Here is an 18,543-nt window from a genome sequence, read left to right on the forward strand (position 1 = left end):
TAGAACTTTGCAGTGATTTACTGTTTTAATTTCGGTGAATTTACCAGTGTGTTACACATTTTCTGTGAAAATTATATCCAAGCTTTCTGATATTGACAGCTAAAAATTATATAATCTGAAAAAAGCAGATGGGTATAGTTGATTTTGCACTGTGTTCTCCTGGTTTCCGAGAAAAGACAAGCTAGGATACATGGTAGAGATTATAAGATATAAAGATACAGAAAAGTTTCATGCCTTCAGTTGATTCAAGAGCAATTTCCCCAGCCCATTTCAGGCACATGAGAGTTTATTTCTATCTTTAAAGACGTCAGTGTTTCATTTTGTTTATTAAATAGCCATTACTGATAAGAATTTTCTTACAGGCAGTCTGATGCTTTATGCATCTCTGCCTGCTATGATCTCAGTTTGTACTGTTCCCCACGTGTAAATAATTCCTGTGATTATTATTTAATAGCCCCTAGAAGACTTTTCAGATCGAACTAGAAATTGCTTTCCAGGGATTCAGACTCCTCTGATACGTAAGCTGCAGTGTGAACCTAGTTTGGTAACACTTTTTACAACTAACATATTAAAGTCATTAACTAAATAGTACCCTAGTAACTCACAGTTTAATGCCAGAATACTTCATTGCTTTGAGTCATTCTGCCTTATGTTTGGATATAGTTAGAAAGCACTTGGAAAGGAAATAGGTAGATTTGCCCTATTTTAGGCTGTAATCACAATATCCAGTTATCTGCAGTTTCCTTACGAGGCAGATCAATACTTGAGTTAGCTGACTTGTTCACTACCACGAAAGGAGTGGAAATCAGTTTAAGATTCCTGAAGGTATAAAAAATGAATAATTTTCAAACGAGTCTGTAAAATAGCATGACACAGTGGGACGAGTTCAAAGCTGTGAGACCCTGCACCTCAGTTTCTTCATCTGTGAAGCAGAGGAATAATCGTGCCACCACCCAGAAGGTGATGCAGTGATTAAATGAGTCGTGCATGTCTATTAACTGGGACAGAGCCCTGCGCATGGCATGTGCTCCATGCCTGGTAGTGAAGTGATGGGAGTCATTACTCCTCTTCCGCTCACGGGCAGTAACAGTGTCCTGTGCACTGAAAGCACTTGGCTCCTCCTCATTCAGTGTGTCTTCCTCTTATTTTCCTCCTCGAGCTTGTAGGATAGATACAACTGGCTAAATCCTAGCCTTTTTCACCTCAGTTTAACTTGCATGTAACTTCCCCTGTACCGTTTAATGAAGTGTCTCAGAGTTCTGTTAAGGCTATACAGGTGTCCATAAAGTCTGGAATTATAGACAAGATTTCTTGGGCATCTTGTCTGTGAAAGAATGGAATATTACCAGTGCTCTTAAGCCTTATGAGCCCGCAGTAGAAACACCTCTTCCAAAGTTAAAGCACACACACATACACTGGAATACTACCGAGCCGTAAAAATGGAACAGTGCCATTCGCAGCAACAGAGGTGCAGTGAGGTCAGTCACAAAGAGAAAGACAACACTGTCAGTTCAGTTCAGTCGCTCAGTCATGTCCAGCTCTTTGCGACCCCATGGACAGCAGCACGCCAGGCTTCCCTGTCCATCACCAACGCCCAGGGCTTGCTCAGACTCATGTCCATCGAGTCGGGGATGCCATCCAACCATCTCATCCTCTGTCATCCCCTTCTCCTCCCACCTTCAATCTTCCCTAGCATCAGGGTCTTTTCCAGTGAGTCAGTTCTTCACATCAGGTGGCCAAAGGATTGGAGTTTTCATCTTCAGCATCAGTCCTTCCAGTGAACACCCAGGACTGATCTCCTTTAGGATGGACTGGTTGGATCTCCTCTCAGTCCAAGGGACTCTCAAGAGTCTTCTCCAACAGCAAGTTCAAAAGCATCACTTCTTCAGCGCTCAGCTTTCTTTATGGTCCAACTCTCACATCCATACATGACTACTGGAAAAACCATAGTTTTGACTTAGACAGACCTTTGTTGGCAAAGTAATGTCTCTGCTTTTTAATATACTGTCTAGGTTGGTCATAGCTTTTCTTCCAAGGAATAGGCATTTTATAATTTCATGGCTGCAGTGATTTTGGAGCCCAAGGAAAGAAAGTCACTCACTGTTTCCATTGTTTTCCCATCTATTTGCCATGAAGTGATGGGACCAGATGCCATGATCTTAGTTGTTGAGTGTTTTAAGCCAGCTTCTTCACTCTCCTCTTTCAGTTTCATCAAGAGGGTCTTTAATTCTTCTTCGCTTTCTGCCTTGAGGTTGGTGTCATCTGTGTATCTGAGGTTATTGATATTTCTCCTGGCAAGAATTTTCCAGAGTTTGTTGTGGTCCACACAGTCAAAGGCTTTGACATAGTCAATAAAGCAGAAGTAGATGCTTTTCTGGAACTCCCTTGCTTTTTTGATGATCCAACAGATGTTGGCAATTTGATGTTTGGTTCCTCTGCCTTTTCTGAATCCAGCTTGAACATCTGGAAGTTCTCGATTCACATACTGGTAAAGCCTGGTTTGGAGAGTTTTGAGCATTACTTTGCTAGCGTGTTGAGGTGAGTGCAAGTGTGTGGTAGTCTGACCATTCTTTGGCATTGCCTTTCTTTCGGATTGGAATGAAAACTGACCTTTTCTAGTCCAGTGGCCACTGCTGAGTTGTCCAAATTTGCTGGCATATTGAGTGCAGCACTTTCACAGCATCCTCTTTTAGGATTCTAAATACCATATGATATCACTTACACGTGGAATCTAAAATATGGCACAGATGAACCTACAGAAACAAGACTCACAGACACGGAGAGGAGATGTGTGGTTCCCGAGGCGGAGGGCAGGTGAGGGAGGGATGGACTCGGACTTTGGGGTGAGCAGATGGGAACTGTTCCATACAGAATGAATAAACGGAAGGGTCTGCTGTATCGGGGGAGGGAACTATACTCGCTGTCCTGTGATAAGCCATGGAAAAGAATATAAAAAAGTGTGTGTCTATAGCCGAGCCACTTGCTGTGCATCAGAAATTAACACAAACTTGTGAGTCAACTCTACTTCAGTTAACAAATTTTTTGTTAAGTTAAACCAGAAAGAAATAAAGCAGGCCAAAATGCCTTCCCTTCCAAAGCTTTCCCCCCTCATGGGAAGTTGATAAAGAAACACGTATGAACTTTTTCTGGCATAAATCTTTCTTAATCGTGTTTAAAATACCAATCACTTGAACTAGAGCTCCATACGTTGTGAGAGTACCTTGTCATTCCTTCAAAGTGTTTAAGTCACAGCAGAACCGCTGGCACTGAAGGTGGCCATGACGACAAGGCAGGGAGGGGCAGATGCTGCCGCCAGCTGTGGTTGAGAGGGCTAGTGCTCAGGGCTGATTTGGAAACTCAGATAAAACGGAGGAGGACAGGGGAGCCAGGCGTGCTGCAGTCCTTGGGGCCACAAAGAGTCGGACACTTAGTGACTGAACAGCCACCACCTCAGGACGCGAGTTCAAGACCACAAATATTGGTCTGTGTTATTAATCACTTTCTTAGTTTCAGAAAGAAAAATGATTGCTATCACTTGGCTTTAGAATGATATTTTTATATATAAATAATTAAAAAATGAGTATAACTTCATATATGAATTTCCAGGAACACAGACGTTATATTTGCAGGATGTAGCCCCGAGGCTTTGCATTTTTTAATGTGTAATCAGGAGATCCCCAATTATCTGAATTTGTAACTGTGATTGATCACTGTTAAACCAAATGTTCTTAGCCTTCAGGAGAACCACAGGATGAAAACGGTTTATTAATCGAAGAAGTGAATGAATTTCCATCTTTTACACAGTCACCAGTAATTTCTTCTGAGAGGCTAAGTCTACCTAAGTCTCAGAACGTCCTCACGAATTGTACTGAGAAGAACTCCAGCTGCTCCATGTCCAGCATGGATTACGCTGCCTCTGGGTCCAAGAAACCATCTTCTGGAACGTCCTACGGCAGAGGGCCCAGGGGCACATTCCCCGGTTCCCAGAAGTTTCAGTTAGTTATTTCAAAAGCACCCAGTGGGGACCTTTTGGACAAACATTCTGAACACTTTTCTAACAGACATTTGCCATTCACCCCACGCACTTTAAAAACAGAAGCCAAATCTTTCCTGTCACAGTATCGATATTATACACCTGCCAGAAGAAAAAAGAATTTTACAAATCGGCGGATAGAAGCTGAAACTCAGACTGAATTAAGCAGGTATCACACAGTAACTTACAGTAGATCCTTTAAGATGTGGTAGAAATTAGATACTCCTTGCGTGCTACCGTGTGCCTGCTGTGCCGGGCTCCGTGTCTGGCAGTGTCCTTTGATTGCAGTGAGACTAACGTAACTTTTCCTTCTGCATGAATCAGAACTATCAGAGTGATTGTTAAAAAAGAGAAATAGCTATTAAACTTGTGAAGCTCTTTAGAAACATGCATGTTATGTATTTTAATTTATTGTTTCAGACGTGGTGCTAGAACTTTTGTGTGGTTTTAAATATGCTTCTAGAAAATCCTTAAAATATGTCATCAAACAGCATTTGTATAAATATGTTCATTGCTTTATGTTAGAAATAGCAAAACAGTGGACTACGTGCGGGGAGAGAAAGCAGTCGTCTAACTACCCCTGTGGTCCCCTGCCTGCCGCTCTCAGCAACAAGTCCTCAGGTGTAATGTAGACAATTGGGATAATTTCTGGAAATTAAATATAATTTGCACCAATAATATTTTCATATACAGTAGTACCTGGCACATAATGAATATTCATTAAAGGTTGCCAAATGACTAAAGAAAGAAGCAAATCTTGTTAAATATTAAGTGTCAGCAGATTTGTAATTGTTTTTCCTAGTGTTCTGTAAATGAATACTTATTTGGTACTAGGTTTTAATTATTTTTAAAAGTAAAAATCAATTTATGACTAGTATCTTTTTCTCTGGGTAAATATAAGAGGTATAACAGCATCAGTCTGTATACATTTAAAGAATTAAGAAATTAAATCTAATGGTAGGATCTTCAAGTGAAGAGGAGATGATGAAAGCAAATGTTAGGTTGCTGCCAAAGTAATTGAGGTTTCAGACCTTGAATTTTAAATCATCATAACTCGGCTCACACACATCTTTATTGATCAAAATAAAAACTGTTACAGTCAACACATTTTTGCCAATGAAAATTAGTTTGTTTATTCCTATAGCCTAAAAATCCATGCCTCAGGATTCAGTGACCTCTTGGAATACATTTTCTGCCTCCTGCAGGCTGTGGAAGATTGTTCCTTGCGAAAAGGCGTCAGGTTGTTTAAAGAAGTGATAGTTGGCGAGAGGTCAGGCGAACATGGCAACTGAGGCAGAACTTTGTAGCTCAATTCGTTCAACTTTTGAAACGTCGGTTGGGCTTTGTCATGAGGAACTGCAGGCGTTGCGGTCTTCGTGCAGCTCGTTGATTTGCTGAGCATACTTCTCAGATGTAATGTTTTCGCCGGGACTCAGAAAGCTGTAGTGGATCAGACCGGCAGCAGAGCCCCAAACAGTGACCATGATGTTTTTTTGGTGCAAATTTGGCTTTGGGAAATGTTTTGGAGCGGCTTCTCCGTCCAACCGCTGAGCTGGTCATTGCTGGTTGTTATATAAAATCCACTTTTCGTTGTACATCACAGTCCGATTGAGAAATGACTCACTGTTGTTGTGTAGAATAAGAGAAGACGACGTGTCAAAATGATGTTTTTGATTTGTAGTCAGTTCATGAGGGCACCCCCTTGTCGAGCTTTTTCACCTTTCTAATTTGCTTCAAATGCTGACCAGCCATAGAAAGGTTAAACACTGAGCTCTTCAGCAACTTCTCGAGTAGTTGTAAGAGGATCGGCTTCGATGACGGCTCCCAGTTGGTCATTGTTAGCTCCTGATGGCCGCCACTGCGCTCCTCATCCTCAAGGCTTGGTCTCCTGTGCAGAACTTCCCGAGCCACCACAGCACTTGACAGGCGGCATCAGCTCCTGGGCCAAGTGCGTTGTTGATGGTGTGAGCTATCTCCACTGCTTTACAACCCATTTTGAACTTGAATAAGAAAATCACTCAAATTTGCTTTTTTGTCCAACATCGTTTCCATAGTGTACATATAAAATAGATAGCAAGTAAAAGTCATAGGCAAAAAAACATAAAGCAAGGCATGCACACTAAAAGGATGTGTGACGTAGCCACATTTGTGTAAGAATGCATTCCAGTATCAAATGGCAAATTTCAACAATGCAAAACCTGAAATTACTTTTGTACCAACCTACTAGATTGGGTAGCTAATATATTGGGTTGGCCAAAAGGTTCATTCAAGTTTTCCATACCGTCTTACAGAAAAACCTGAACGAACTTTTTGGCCAGCCCAATATCATACTTTTCTGATTATGTTTTTGACAGCTCTTTCAAGATAATAGTTTCCATTTCCATAGCCCCATTCTATCCAAGTGAAATCTAGCTGCTATTTGTAAAAGGAACAAGAGGCATATGTGATCCAAACCATATCTATTTCCCATTTGTATCATTAGAAATCTCTCTCATGTTTGAAGTTTTTTTCCCCCTAGATAGTAAAGTTTGTTTTCACAGTGTTTGTGTCTTGAAAGTTTAACAGTAATTTCTTTTAAAATATTACAGCTTTAAATCTGATTTTGAGACAGTTGAGATCAAGAACGCCACAGATTCAGAAATGAACATAAGGCAGGTAATAAAAATGAGACCTCTTTGTGTTACACATTAGAATTATAGCTGCCTTAATTGAATATGTGTAGCTCTTTGAACTGTGAAGAATAACCTTTGGTGACATTTTTTGCATGTGATATAACCAGTCTACAGAAGTATTGCCTGTTTCCCAATGGTTATAGCTCTCCATGAGTAGCCAGAGGGAGCCTGCCCAGTCTGCTAAGTCATTTGCTGTTCATGTGTTTTCCAGATGGTTGGCTGGCTGAATGGATGGATGGATGAATAAAATATCTTAAATTCTTTTTTTTTTAATACCTTAAATTCTTTTCAAAGATGCAGACTCAAATCACTAAAGGAGCCAGAAAAAATTGTGCAGAAGTTTAGTTTCTATGCCTGTTTTCTTTCTTTTTTTAAGAATTGCCACTGAGAATATATAAAAATAGATGGATATTATTCTCCTGTGCTTGCTCTTTTTTCTAGATCATAAAAATCTTTTTTAGTGTTTGTATTTTGAATATTTAGCAATCATTTCTTTTAAACTGTTACAGCTTTAAGTCTGACTTTGAGATAAGCTTTTTATTAATCATGTACTTGTTAATCATACACTTGTATCCTAATTTTCAAGTTATTGTTTGTGAGAATGCTTTGTCTATTAAAATCTCAAACAGATTCAGGGATAGAAGAATAAAATACAAGCACACTCAGCTTTTCTCCTTCCTTCTGAAAGTGGGTAGAGGATTGTGGGTTTGTATCTCGGCCATTAATAGCTGTGTGACATCGGGTTCTGCCACTTAAGGCCCAAGGACAGATCAGTTCCCCTGAGAGCTGAGTTACCACATCTAGAAAATTGTACTTTTAATGTTCAGGATCATTGGAAGGAAAAAGTGTTGTAGGTAAAATACCTAGTCTGACCTGGGCTCGATAAATGATGGCTATGGCTAGCTTGAGATATTGGAGGGTTACCTCCATAGGTAACTAAACAGACTAAAGCAGAAGTTCATTTCATGACATTGTGCTGCAAAGGTCTGTCTGTAACCCTGTAAGAAAATGGCATGTCCGTTACTCTCTAATCAGTACCACCAGCATCTACTTGAGTATCAGCAGCAGTAGATGGACCAGCATTCAAAAGCACTTTTAACACTGTCAAGCACTACACACAAATTAGCATTATAAAGGTTAAATCTGATCATCATATGCTTGGCACAGTATGTGGCCCCTAGTCAGGGTTCCATAAAAGTAGAAGTTTGTTAATACTGTTCAGAGTGCCAGAGCTGCCACTGCTTTTGTGTGTTAGATAACATTTGAAACAGATGGGCTATTTTGAGTTTCTGGATAATAGGATATTTACTCTCAAGTTAACTTAAAACTTGCACTTCATTTTCTCTTTTGATATATGTATGGTATTTAATACCATTTAAAATATTCCTCATTAAAGTATAAGAAGTTGTTTTATCTTTAAATAAATATAAGAAAAAAGTCTTGATTGTATGAGAAATGAATTCTAAAATATCCTTTGTCCTATAAGGCATCAGTCACTTTTTTTCTGCTGGATCTCTCTACTCTCTTTCATCAAATATTTTTGGACATTTGATGTTTTGCTTTAGCTCTTCTTTGATTATGTTTGAAGCAAAATAAAGATTTATTCTTCTCGTTGCATCTCCAGGCATCTGGTTGTGTGTCAGACGGTACCAAAGGAAGAAGAGCCCCTTTACCTTTACAAGGGCATGAGTTACTGTGGGACAAGATGAGAGACGGCGCCCTCCAGTGTTCCTCGTCAAGGTATTTCAACTGTTTATGTCTAACCACTTTCCTGTGCAACAGACTGAGAGCAACTTGGGTCCTGGTTCGTCGTCGACATGCACCCTAGTCTGGTTTGGTATTATGCAGTTCAGTTTACTAAGGAAATATTACAAAGTAGGTAGTCACTATAAAAGTTTAGATGGATTCATTTTGCTAATTCCTCACTAAAGGGAAAGGGGACCCTGGCTTGTACTATTTGCCATCACTATTCATCCAAGAAAGGATTTTCCCCAAGACAGATCCTGCAGCGCTGGTGCTCACCAGTTTACACAGCATAGGTAGTACTGGAGGACCTTACCACTTGAGGACTCATCATTTGTGATTTGAACACTCAACCATATGCTTTGTAGAGGAGGCAGTAATTTTTCAAATGATTCATCATGTTTAACAATTACGGAACACTGCCTGTAAATAAAAATGATAGGTTGTTGGTCGTATAGAACCTATGCCTCTGATAGCTTTAACTGTCAAATGTATTTCCCGTGTCAGAGTTTGGATATGAGATGAAGGTGGTAGAAGGGAAAAAAGGACTCAAAGATCAAGAATGAGACCTCCTAGTGGAGGTCTCCTTCCCTCGTGGTGCCCTGGTAGACACTGCCTGCCAGCGCAGGAGACATGGGTTCCCTCTCTGGTCCAGGAGGACCCCGCTGCCAGGGAGCAGCTAAGCCCGCGTGGAGCAACCTCTGAGCCTGTGCCTGGAGCCGGGAGCCACAGCTCCAGAGGCCCGCAGGCCCAGACCCGCACTCCGCAGGAGAGGCCACCGCTGTGAGCGGCCACCGCTGCAGCCAGCGTAGCCTCACTCTTGGCAACGAGACAAAAGAATCAAAGACATCCTGTAGCAAACTGCAAGCACATGCAGTCCCTGAGGGCGCAGGTCTTCTCTTGGGCCTTTCCTTGGGGAGAGCTCACCTATCAAGGCTTTGTGGGGGTTTGGGGGGAGAGGAAAGGAGGGTTATTGCTAACTGCTCTGTCTGGAAATTCCTGATGCTTTAGCTGTCATCAGTTGAGCCAGTCTGCAGTGAATGTAAAGAATGACCTCAAGAAAGCAGTAGTCATCTTTCCTAGTCAGTCAGTTTAGTCACTCGGTCGTGTCCGACTCTTTGCAACCCCATGGACTGCAGCACACCAGGCCTCCCTGTCTATCACCAACTCCTGGAGTTCACTCAAATGCACGTCCATTGAGTCAGTGATGCCATCCAGCCGTCTCATCCTCTGTCGACCCCTTCTCCTCCGCCTTCAGTCTTGCCCAGCATCAGGGTCTTTTCCAATGAGTCAGTTCTTCGCCTCAGGTGGCCAAAGTATTGAAGTTTCAGCTTCAGCATCAATCCTTCCAGTGAACATTCAGGACTGATTTCCTTTAGGATGGACTGGTTGGATCTCCTTGCAGTCCAGGGGACTCTCAAGAATCTTTTCCAACACCATAGTTCAGAAGCATCAATTCTTTGGCGCTTAGCTTTCTTTAAAAGAAGTAAAATATTATAATTGAACATACCTGTGAATAGAAAGCTTGGAATTAACTAATACTGATATAACTGAATAACTAACAGAATTTATCATAATGGGCAGCTTACAGTTTTTTTCCATAGAAAAATATGTTTCCAAATGTTTCCAACATCATTTATATTTTAACCTTATTCCAATTGATGATCCTTTTTACACGATAAGTTTCATAGTACAATTTTTAAAAGGATTATGAATTTATAATTAGAAAACTAGTTTCAAAAATCTATCTTTGCTACTTACTAACACATGACCGGAAGAAACACAAGCTGGAATCAAGATTGCCGGGAGAAATAGCAATAACCTCAGATACGCAGATGACACCACCCTTATGGCAGAAAATGAAGAGGAACTAAAAGCCTCTTGATGAAAGTGAAAGAGGAGAGTGAAAAAGTTGGCTTAAACTCAACATTCAGAAAACGAAGATCATGGCGTCTGGTCCCATCACTTCATGGGAAATAGATAGGGAAACAGTGGAAACAGTGTCAGACTTTATTTTGGGGGCTCCAGAATCACTGCAGATGGTGACTGCAGCCATGAAATTAAAAGACGCTTACTCCTTAGAAGGAAAGTTATGACCAACCTAGATAGCATATTCAAAAGCAGAGACATTACTTTGCCAACAAAGGTCCATCTAGTCAAGGCTATGGTTTTTCCAGTGGTCATGTATGGATGTGAGAGTTGGACTGTGAAGAAGGCTGAGCGCTGAAGAATTGATGCTTTTGAGCTGTGGTGTTGGAGAAAACTCTTGAGAGTCCCTTGGACTGCAAGATCCAACCAGTCCATTCTGAAGGAGATCAACCCTGGGATTTCTTTGGAAGGAATGATGCTAAAGCTGAAACTCCAACACTTTGGCCACCTCATGAGAAGAGTTGACTCATTGGAAAAGATTGATGCTGGGAGGGATTGGGGGCAGGAGGAGAAGGGGACGACCAAGGATGAGATGGCTGGATGGCATCACAGACTCAATGGACATGAGTCTGAGTGAACTCCGGGAGATGGTGATGGACAGGGAGACCTGGCGTGCTGCGATTCATGGGGTCTCAAAGAGTCGGACACGACGGAGCGACTGAACTGAACTGAACTGAACACATGACCTTAGCAGGTTACTTAGCCTTTCTGCCCCTTTGGTGATTTGTTTAGAACGGTAATGTCTTCCCAATGTACTTGACAGGGTTATCCTGAAGATTAGATAAAGATAATGAATATGAATGTGACAGGTGCTTTGAAATTCTGAAACCTGTTTATTACTAATGTATTACTGTATGCCAACCATTGCTTTGTTCAGATATTCTAATTTTCTCTTTCCAGGGCAGTATGTCAATATTCGCTGCAGCCACCTTCAGGGAGAAAAGTGTATTCTGAGTAAGAGCTCTTTGACTGCCTCATTTTACTTAGTGGAAATGGAGAATTAGGCTCACAAATTTTTATTAAATCAGTCAAGATTGAATGTGAATTTTTCTTTACAGTCAGCTTTGGGGTTTGGTCATATAGTACACACTAAATTTGAGAGAATTATTAATGATTCTTACTAATATTATTGATAATATTATCCTGAAATATCTGAAATAATTATCAATCACTTCATTTTTATGTCTAATGGAAATTGGTCCCTAGATTAATAATACTTGCTAATTTTTTATAATCAGTACCCATAATTTTTATAAGTAAAAATCATGAAGATGAGATTTAGAGAAGTGCAGCCTTTTGATAGCTCAGGATACCGTTCTTGGGCTTTTTTCACCTCACCAGTTTTTGTTGGTTTTTTTTTTTTTACAGATATTATGCTTCTGAACTTGAAAGTTGTTTTAGTTGGGACTGCATTTTTTCAGGGAAAGCAGTCTTGTTATAGCATTTCATTTGTTCTCAAATTTGCTGCCTGTGAATTGGTTTGAAAGCATAATTTTTATGCAGTAGTCTTCTGCTGGGTATGCCAGTCAGTGCTTCCCCTTGACGTTTGCTTATTCCGTAACTGAAGTAGATCTAGGCTTCCCTGGTGGCTCAGCGGTAAAGAACCCACCTGCCAGTGCAGGAGGCGTGGTTTCCATCCCTGGGAGGGGAAGATCCCCTGGAGAGGGAAATGGCAGCCCACTCCAGGTTTCCTGCCTGGAGAGTCCATGGACAGAGGATCCTGGTGGGCTACTTGCTATTTATATTTTCTGTCAATTCGCTGATTTTTAGCTAAGTAAGATCAGACTTGTAATAGTACCCTACTTTTTGTGTAATAGCTACTAAAATATATAACTCAGAGTATAACAGAGAACTGTACCCAAGTAATTAAAAACTACCACTATATATATGTACACAAATTTTTTCTGCTCGAATATTTTTCCTTATCTACAGACTCGTCAAGAAAAAAAATATTTTTTTCTGCTCAATAAATTTCTCCACCTTGAAACCAGATGCCCTCCTCGGAGCAGGAGAGGATTTCATCGTTTAGGTTCCTGCTTCTCTGGATGACCTTCCTCTTGCCCTTCTGCCTCACAGAGGGCTCTGTGGCTGGACCTGGCCAGGAGCCCGAGGACATTTAAAATGCTCGTTAGGAGCACAGCACGCCCACAGGGTCACCCCTAAGTTGCCCTCTTGCTCCTTTGCCTGGTTGCTTTCTGTTCTACTTAATCCCTGCTGCTTTTTTACTTCCTAATCAGCGTTACAGACATCTATGAAACATTACTCTATTAGGGAATACTTTCTCATCTTTAGTAAATATCCTTGCATAATTTGAGAAGGTAGGCATATATTTGTTTTATGATGTTCTTCTTGATAATGTGAGATGGAAGTGCGTTTGTAATAGTACAGATATTTCAGTATAGGTACTTACGTATCCTCTAATTTTCAGCGTAAATAAGCAGTAATTTTTTTTAATAAGCAGTAACTTTTATGCTGTATATCACTTTGCCTTCACAGTGAAGAAGAACTGTTGTATCTGAGTTTCATTGAAGATGTAACAGATGAAATTTTGAAACTAGGTTTATTTTCAAACAGGTTAGATTTTTTAAATTGTATTGTGGTCATTGAATTATACATTAAAAACTCTTAGTTTGGTGTTAATTTTATTTATTTTCACATATTAGGAAATGGAAATTATATTGCTTTCTTAGGGGACCATATTCTTATAATTGATACAAATTATAAAGAACATTTAATTCGTACTCTTCCAGGGGATCCCTGGTGGCTCAGATGGTAAAGAATCCACCTACACTGTAGGATACCTGGGTTCGATCCCTGAGTTGGAAAGATCCCCTGGAGGAGATTATGGCAACCCACTCCAGTCTTCTGGCCTGGAGAATCCCATGGACAGAGGAGCCTGGTGGGCTACAGTCCACGGGGTCGCAAAGAGTCGGGCATGACTGAGCGACTAAACACAGTTCATACTCTAAGGCAGGTTCACAGTTTAGGGGAGATAGAGAAAAGAGTAGAGATTTTATTCATCTAAATATGGTTACATCCCTTAAATACAAAGAGCAAATTGCCAGAGGTGGGGTGGTGGGCATGGGGGGAATGAGGCAAAACGGTTGAAGGGAGTCAGAGGTACAGACCTGCAGTTATAAACTAATCAAATCATGGGGATATAATATGCAGCGGTGACAGCTGTCGTTAACAACACCATATTGTATATTTGAAAGTTGCTAGAAGAATAGATCTTAAAAGTTCTCGTTACAAGAAAAAAAATTATTCTGTAACCATGTAGTGGTGACAGATGGTAACTAGACTTACTGTGATTATCTTGCAGTATATACAAATAATAAATCTATGTTGTATTCCTTAATAAAATGTCAACTATACCTCAATTTCAAAAAAATCTTATCACGAAAGAAATGGTATCCACATTTGAAGGAAAACCATAAAACTGTCTTTATTCAGAGATGACATCATACATGTAAAAATCCCATAGAGAGAGAAGACAAAAATACGATGTCTTTTAGTTTAGAATAGGCTAGCACACTAAATTGCTGCTGCTGCTTTGCAAAATTCCATCATCTCTTTTTACTATCTGAAACTGTCAAGATCAAAAGCAGGCTTTTTTTGTTATGACTGTTACTAGTAACGTGAGGACAAGTTAAAGACTAGGTTTGCACACAGCCAGTGAAAGGGGAAGTTTGTAAAACCATCTTGTACTATATATCTTAAGGAACCTGTTGTCCTGAACCAGCTTGAACTTTTATTTAGCTGAAATTCATGTAGATAGAACTTTATGACATGTATCAGAAGGCCCTACTGTGTATATGCTGCGTGCTTTCCCTGGCATGAGTATGTCAAGGGCAGACATTTTTAATAAGTTGTTTCTATTTAACAACGTTAATATACATAACACTACTGAACTGTAAATTTTAAAATTGGTTAAAATGGTAAATTATATGTTATATAGTTGTTGTTTTTTTTTTACCACCACCAGAACAAAAACACTGCCTCCAACTGTAAATCAAAAAAATAAGATTAGAAGCCAAAACAAAGTTGACATGAAAAATGCACATTCATGCTTAAGAGCATTAAAACTCACATTTTTCATTTAATAAGGCTTTTTACTGTGACAAGTTTTATAGTAGCACAATAAAATGGAATCAACCTGCATATTGAATAGTAAGGTTCAGTTGAATAAATTTTAGAATGTTTGTAATAGTAAGGTCTGTTCAGATATTTTAAATGATGTTGCAGAAGTGAATTTATTGATACATAAAGATGTTCAAAATAATATAACTGATTAGAAAACAGTGTAGATATCAAAACAGTATTATTTAATCCCAGTTTTCATAAAGAAATATATATGCATAGAAAAGTGCCCAGTAAACATCAATGATAGTTGTAAAATATAGTATACAGATTTCTTGGGCTTTTCAAAAATTTCAAAATCAGAAGAATAATTAAATCTAAGATTGTCTCATGACTTCACTGATAGTAACAAATGGTAACAAATGAGTAGTTTTCAAAACCCAATTGATATACTCCTGTGGTAGCTAGACAGGGCTGGTATAGCTGAAAGAATGTGCCTGGAGCCAGACACTCCTGAGTTACATTCTCTTCATGGCTTGTGACCTCGGGGAGTCAAAATCATCTAGACGGGCTGTTCTCTCATCTGAAGACGGGCTTTCTAATACCTTTCTCTGCCAGTATCGGCTTCCCAGGTGGCGCTAGTGGTTAAGAACCCGCCTGCCAGTGCAGGAGACACAAGGCCCCCCGGAGGAGGGCATGGCAGCCCACTCCGATCTTCTTGCCTGGAGAATCCCGTGGACAGAGGGGCTGGTGGGCTTCAGCCCATGTGGTCACAGAGAGGCGGACACGACTGAAGCAACTTAGCACACGTCTGTTGGTTATGATTAGAGATAAAATGATTATCGCGTGTCCAGCACAAACGGATCCAACCGGGTCTCCTGCACTGTAGGCAGACGCTTTACCGTCTGAGCCACCAGGAAAGTCCACAATAAGTGCTGACTTTAACTTACTATGTCAGTTTACCCTGAGTGGAATATCTTTTCAAGTATAATTTAGGAAACATTGTCAAGTAACGCTTTATAAGAGAGTTTTCTTTAGAGTTTGCCTTTGGAGGATGAGTGTATGTGACAGAGAAAAGGAGGAGGGAAGGCTTTTGGTGTTTGAGAGAGAGAGAAAGGATACAGGGCTCTTCAGTGGGGGGCGTTACAACCTCATGTCAAACAGTTCATTTCACGGAAATGTAAGCAGTGTGCAGTCTCAGAAGAGACATTGGCATCTATTAACATAACTGAGACATAGTAGAAGTCAGGCTAGCTTCCACACTGGAGAGCTTGAGAGAACAGAGGCGGATTAGGGTCTGTATCTGTGAAAAGAAAAAGGGTCTAAACTCTATGTAGTTGGTTTTCTGATTTTGAGACCATTAACATTTTTATTTATCATTTGTAGGTTTCTGGAACGACTGTTTGAGAGACATATAAAGCAAAATAAACATCATTTGGAGGAGGTTTGTCTTAACTTTATAAGAAAAATCCTAATATAGAAAGAATTTTCAAGTTTTACCTTTCTCTCAAAGAATGCATTAAAAGCAGACACTTCTTTCTCTTGCCCTTTCTGGGTATGTGGGGAAAGGGGAGATACAGGCAGGAGGAGGAGGAGGCAGTATTAACCCCACAGAGGTGAGCATCGCTGCAGCACCCTTGACTGGCCTAATTAATATAATTACTCTTGAATTTTTTTAATTCCAGGAAAAAATGCGCCGGCTGCTACACGTCTTAAAGGTGGACTTAGGCTGCACGTCCAGGGAAGGCTCAGGAAAGCTAGACAACGTGGATACGTTGCATTTACGTGATGTTGGAAAGGCTGAGAATTTAGAACAAAATGAAAATAAAAGTGAACAAGATTTAATCATTCAACAGGAACGTCAGGAATACCAAAAAGCTTTGAATATGTTATTGACTATACCAAAGGAAGAGAATGAGAAAGTCTCTTCGAATGAATTTTTCCTCCCCATCTATAAATCAAAGTATTCAGAAGGGGTTATCATTCAGCAGGTGAATGAGGAAACAAATCTTGAAACTTCAGTTTGGGATGAGAAAAATGGAAGCGTGTCAGACAGTTTGCTAGACCAGGAAACCTCCGTGAGTGTCATTGAAGGCGACAGTGACGCAGAGAGGGCTGAGACCTCCACGGAGCTGTGTTGCCTCAGCACGGCACTTGTGCCTTCTGCTCAGTTGTGCAGAATCAAAGACAGCCAGGAGGTGGAAGGACCAACTCTGAGAATCCTGGAAATGAGCATTGAGGACTGACCTTGGATGTCTGATCTTCACTAATAAATCTCCCAAATGGCCAATCATTCAATATTCCTTTTACTTTTTTTTTTTACTTTTATATAAGAGTTCTGTATTTGTCTTCTATGTTGTATAATAAATTGCTATAAATTTAGCAGCTTAAAACAACACACATGTATTATTTATCGCACAGTTTCTGTGGATCAAGAGTCCAGGCACCGCTTAGGCGGGTCCTCTCTGCCTTTGGTCTCACACACCTACCAGCCAGGGCTCGGCTGGGGTCACGGGGGTGACTTCTGCTTCCAGACTCTCCCAGGTGGTTGGCAGGGCGTCTTCCCTTGTAGCTTTCGGTTTGAAGGCTTCCGTTTCCTGCTGACTGTGCCCACTGGAGGCTGTTCCCGTTCCCTGCTGCGTGGCCCTCTCCGTAGACCGCTCACAGCGTGGCTGCCTGCCTCTCAGGCTCACAGGAGAATGAAGGAGGCTCTGCTAGCCAGACGGAGTCTCAGAAAACAGTCATGACGTGGTGTGTCCAGGAGTGACTTCCATCACCTTTGCCATATTCTTTTGGTTAAAAACACGTCGCAGCTGAGTGCACGTGTGTATTACACAGAGAATTTACTGTGTAAATTTACACAAATTACTGTGTAATTTCTCATGATAATGAGAGTCAGAAAAGTAAAAAGATTATCTGAATCAGGGTTTTCTGAATTAACACTAAGGATCTATTTTTAATTCTTCTGAAATGAATGCCTTTTTTGCTGATGCTAAATATACATAGGTATTTGTAAAGCTAAATTTGCTATTGGAAAAAATGATTCATGCTTGCTTGTTTGAATTGAAGCTAAATGCAGTGCTTACCTTTATGAAAGTGAAAGTGAAGTCGCTCAGTCATGTCGGACTGCGACCCCATAGACTGTAGCCTACCAGGTTCATCCATCCATGGGATTTTTCAGGCAAGAGTACTGGAGTGGGTTGCCACTTCCTTCTCCAGGGGATCTTCCTGACCCAGGGATGGAACCCTGGTCTCCCGCATTGCAGGCAGATGCTTTACCGTCTGAGCCACCAGGGAAGCCTTTATAGATAGAGGTAAAAGACAGAAAAAAGCGAGACCTTTTTTGTTTTGGCAGTTAGGCAGTTTACATTCATTTGGAACAGAGGCTAACCGCAGTCTATAATATACTCCTTGTCATAAAAAATGGTGCTCTGTAAATAGAAAACATTCTCTACCCTTGGGATCAGCTTATTCCCCATGTCACTTCTTAATTAAACTAAACCTTTCTGTCTGCCACTGGAGGAGTTTGGTACGACAAGCAAAATCATATCTGTCCATAGTATTCCTTAAAATTTTCTACCTCTTTTCCTGTATCTTGTGATTATTAAGAAATGGGAGCATTGTAAAGTCGGAAATTTATGATTGCATATTACTGATGCTATAAAATAAAGACGTTCTAAAAAAGGAAAAAACAAGTCACAGGTCTTGCCCACGTTAAGAGGCAGGATAGAAGGGTGTGAATGCGAGAAAGTGAGAATCACCTGGCTCCCCTTAGGGCCAGTGGACCACAATTTCTGAAGTCCCTTTATAGGGGAACGGATCTCACCTAGACATGAGTGGTTCTGCAGGCCCTGGGGGAAGGGCCTATAACCTGGAGCAGCTCCTAAAACATTAAGCGTCGTCTGCTGCCATCTTGGGGCTTCCCTGGTGGCTCAGATGGTAAAGAATCCGCCTGCCAAGGCAGGAGACCTGGGTTCAATCCCTGGGTCAGGAAGATTCCCCTGGAGGAGGAAACGGCAACCCACTCCAGTATTCTTGCCTGGAGATCCCATGGACAGAGGAGCCTGGCAGGCTACAGTCCACAGG

General features: G+C 40.8%; 1 protein-coding gene across 16 annotated transcripts in view; it reads left to right on the forward strand.

Moving 5' to 3' along the window:
• The window catches only part of SPATA7 (spermatogenesis associated 7), a 40,678-nt gene extending 23,828 nt beyond the window's left edge, over window positions 1-16,850 (forward strand). For 8 of the 16 annotated variants that reach the window (XM_060418471.1, XM_060418472.1, XM_060418473.1 and 5 more), the window contains 7 exons: window positions 3,733-4,202; window positions 6,622-6,688; window positions 8,330-8,445; window positions 11,278-11,331; window positions 12,874-12,951; window positions 15,844-15,901; window positions 16,143-16,850. In XM_060418471.1, coding sequence (XP_060274454.1) covers window positions 3,733-4,202; window positions 6,622-6,688; window positions 8,330-8,445; window positions 11,278-11,331; window positions 12,874-12,951; window positions 15,844-15,901; window positions 16,143-16,703 — 1,404 coding nt within the window. In that variant the 3' untranslated portion in view covers window positions 16,704-16,850. The remainder of the gene's footprint in view (window positions 1-3,732; window positions 4,203-6,621; window positions 6,689-8,329; window positions 8,446-11,277; window positions 11,332-12,873; window positions 12,952-15,843; window positions 15,902-16,142) is intronic. The other 8 variants (XM_012182177.5, XM_060418465.1, XM_042252827.2 and 5 more) reach the window with 5 other exon arrangements.
• The last annotated feature ends 1,693 nt before the right edge of the window (window positions 16,851-18,543 follow it).

Source organism: Ovis aries, chromosome 7, assembly GCF_016772045.2.
Source record: "Ovis aries strain OAR_USU_Benz2616 breed Rambouillet chromosome 7, ARS-UI_Ramb_v3.0, whole genome shotgun sequence".
NCBI classification, from domain to species: Eukaryota; Metazoa; Chordata; class Mammalia; order Artiodactyla; family Bovidae; genus Ovis; species Ovis aries.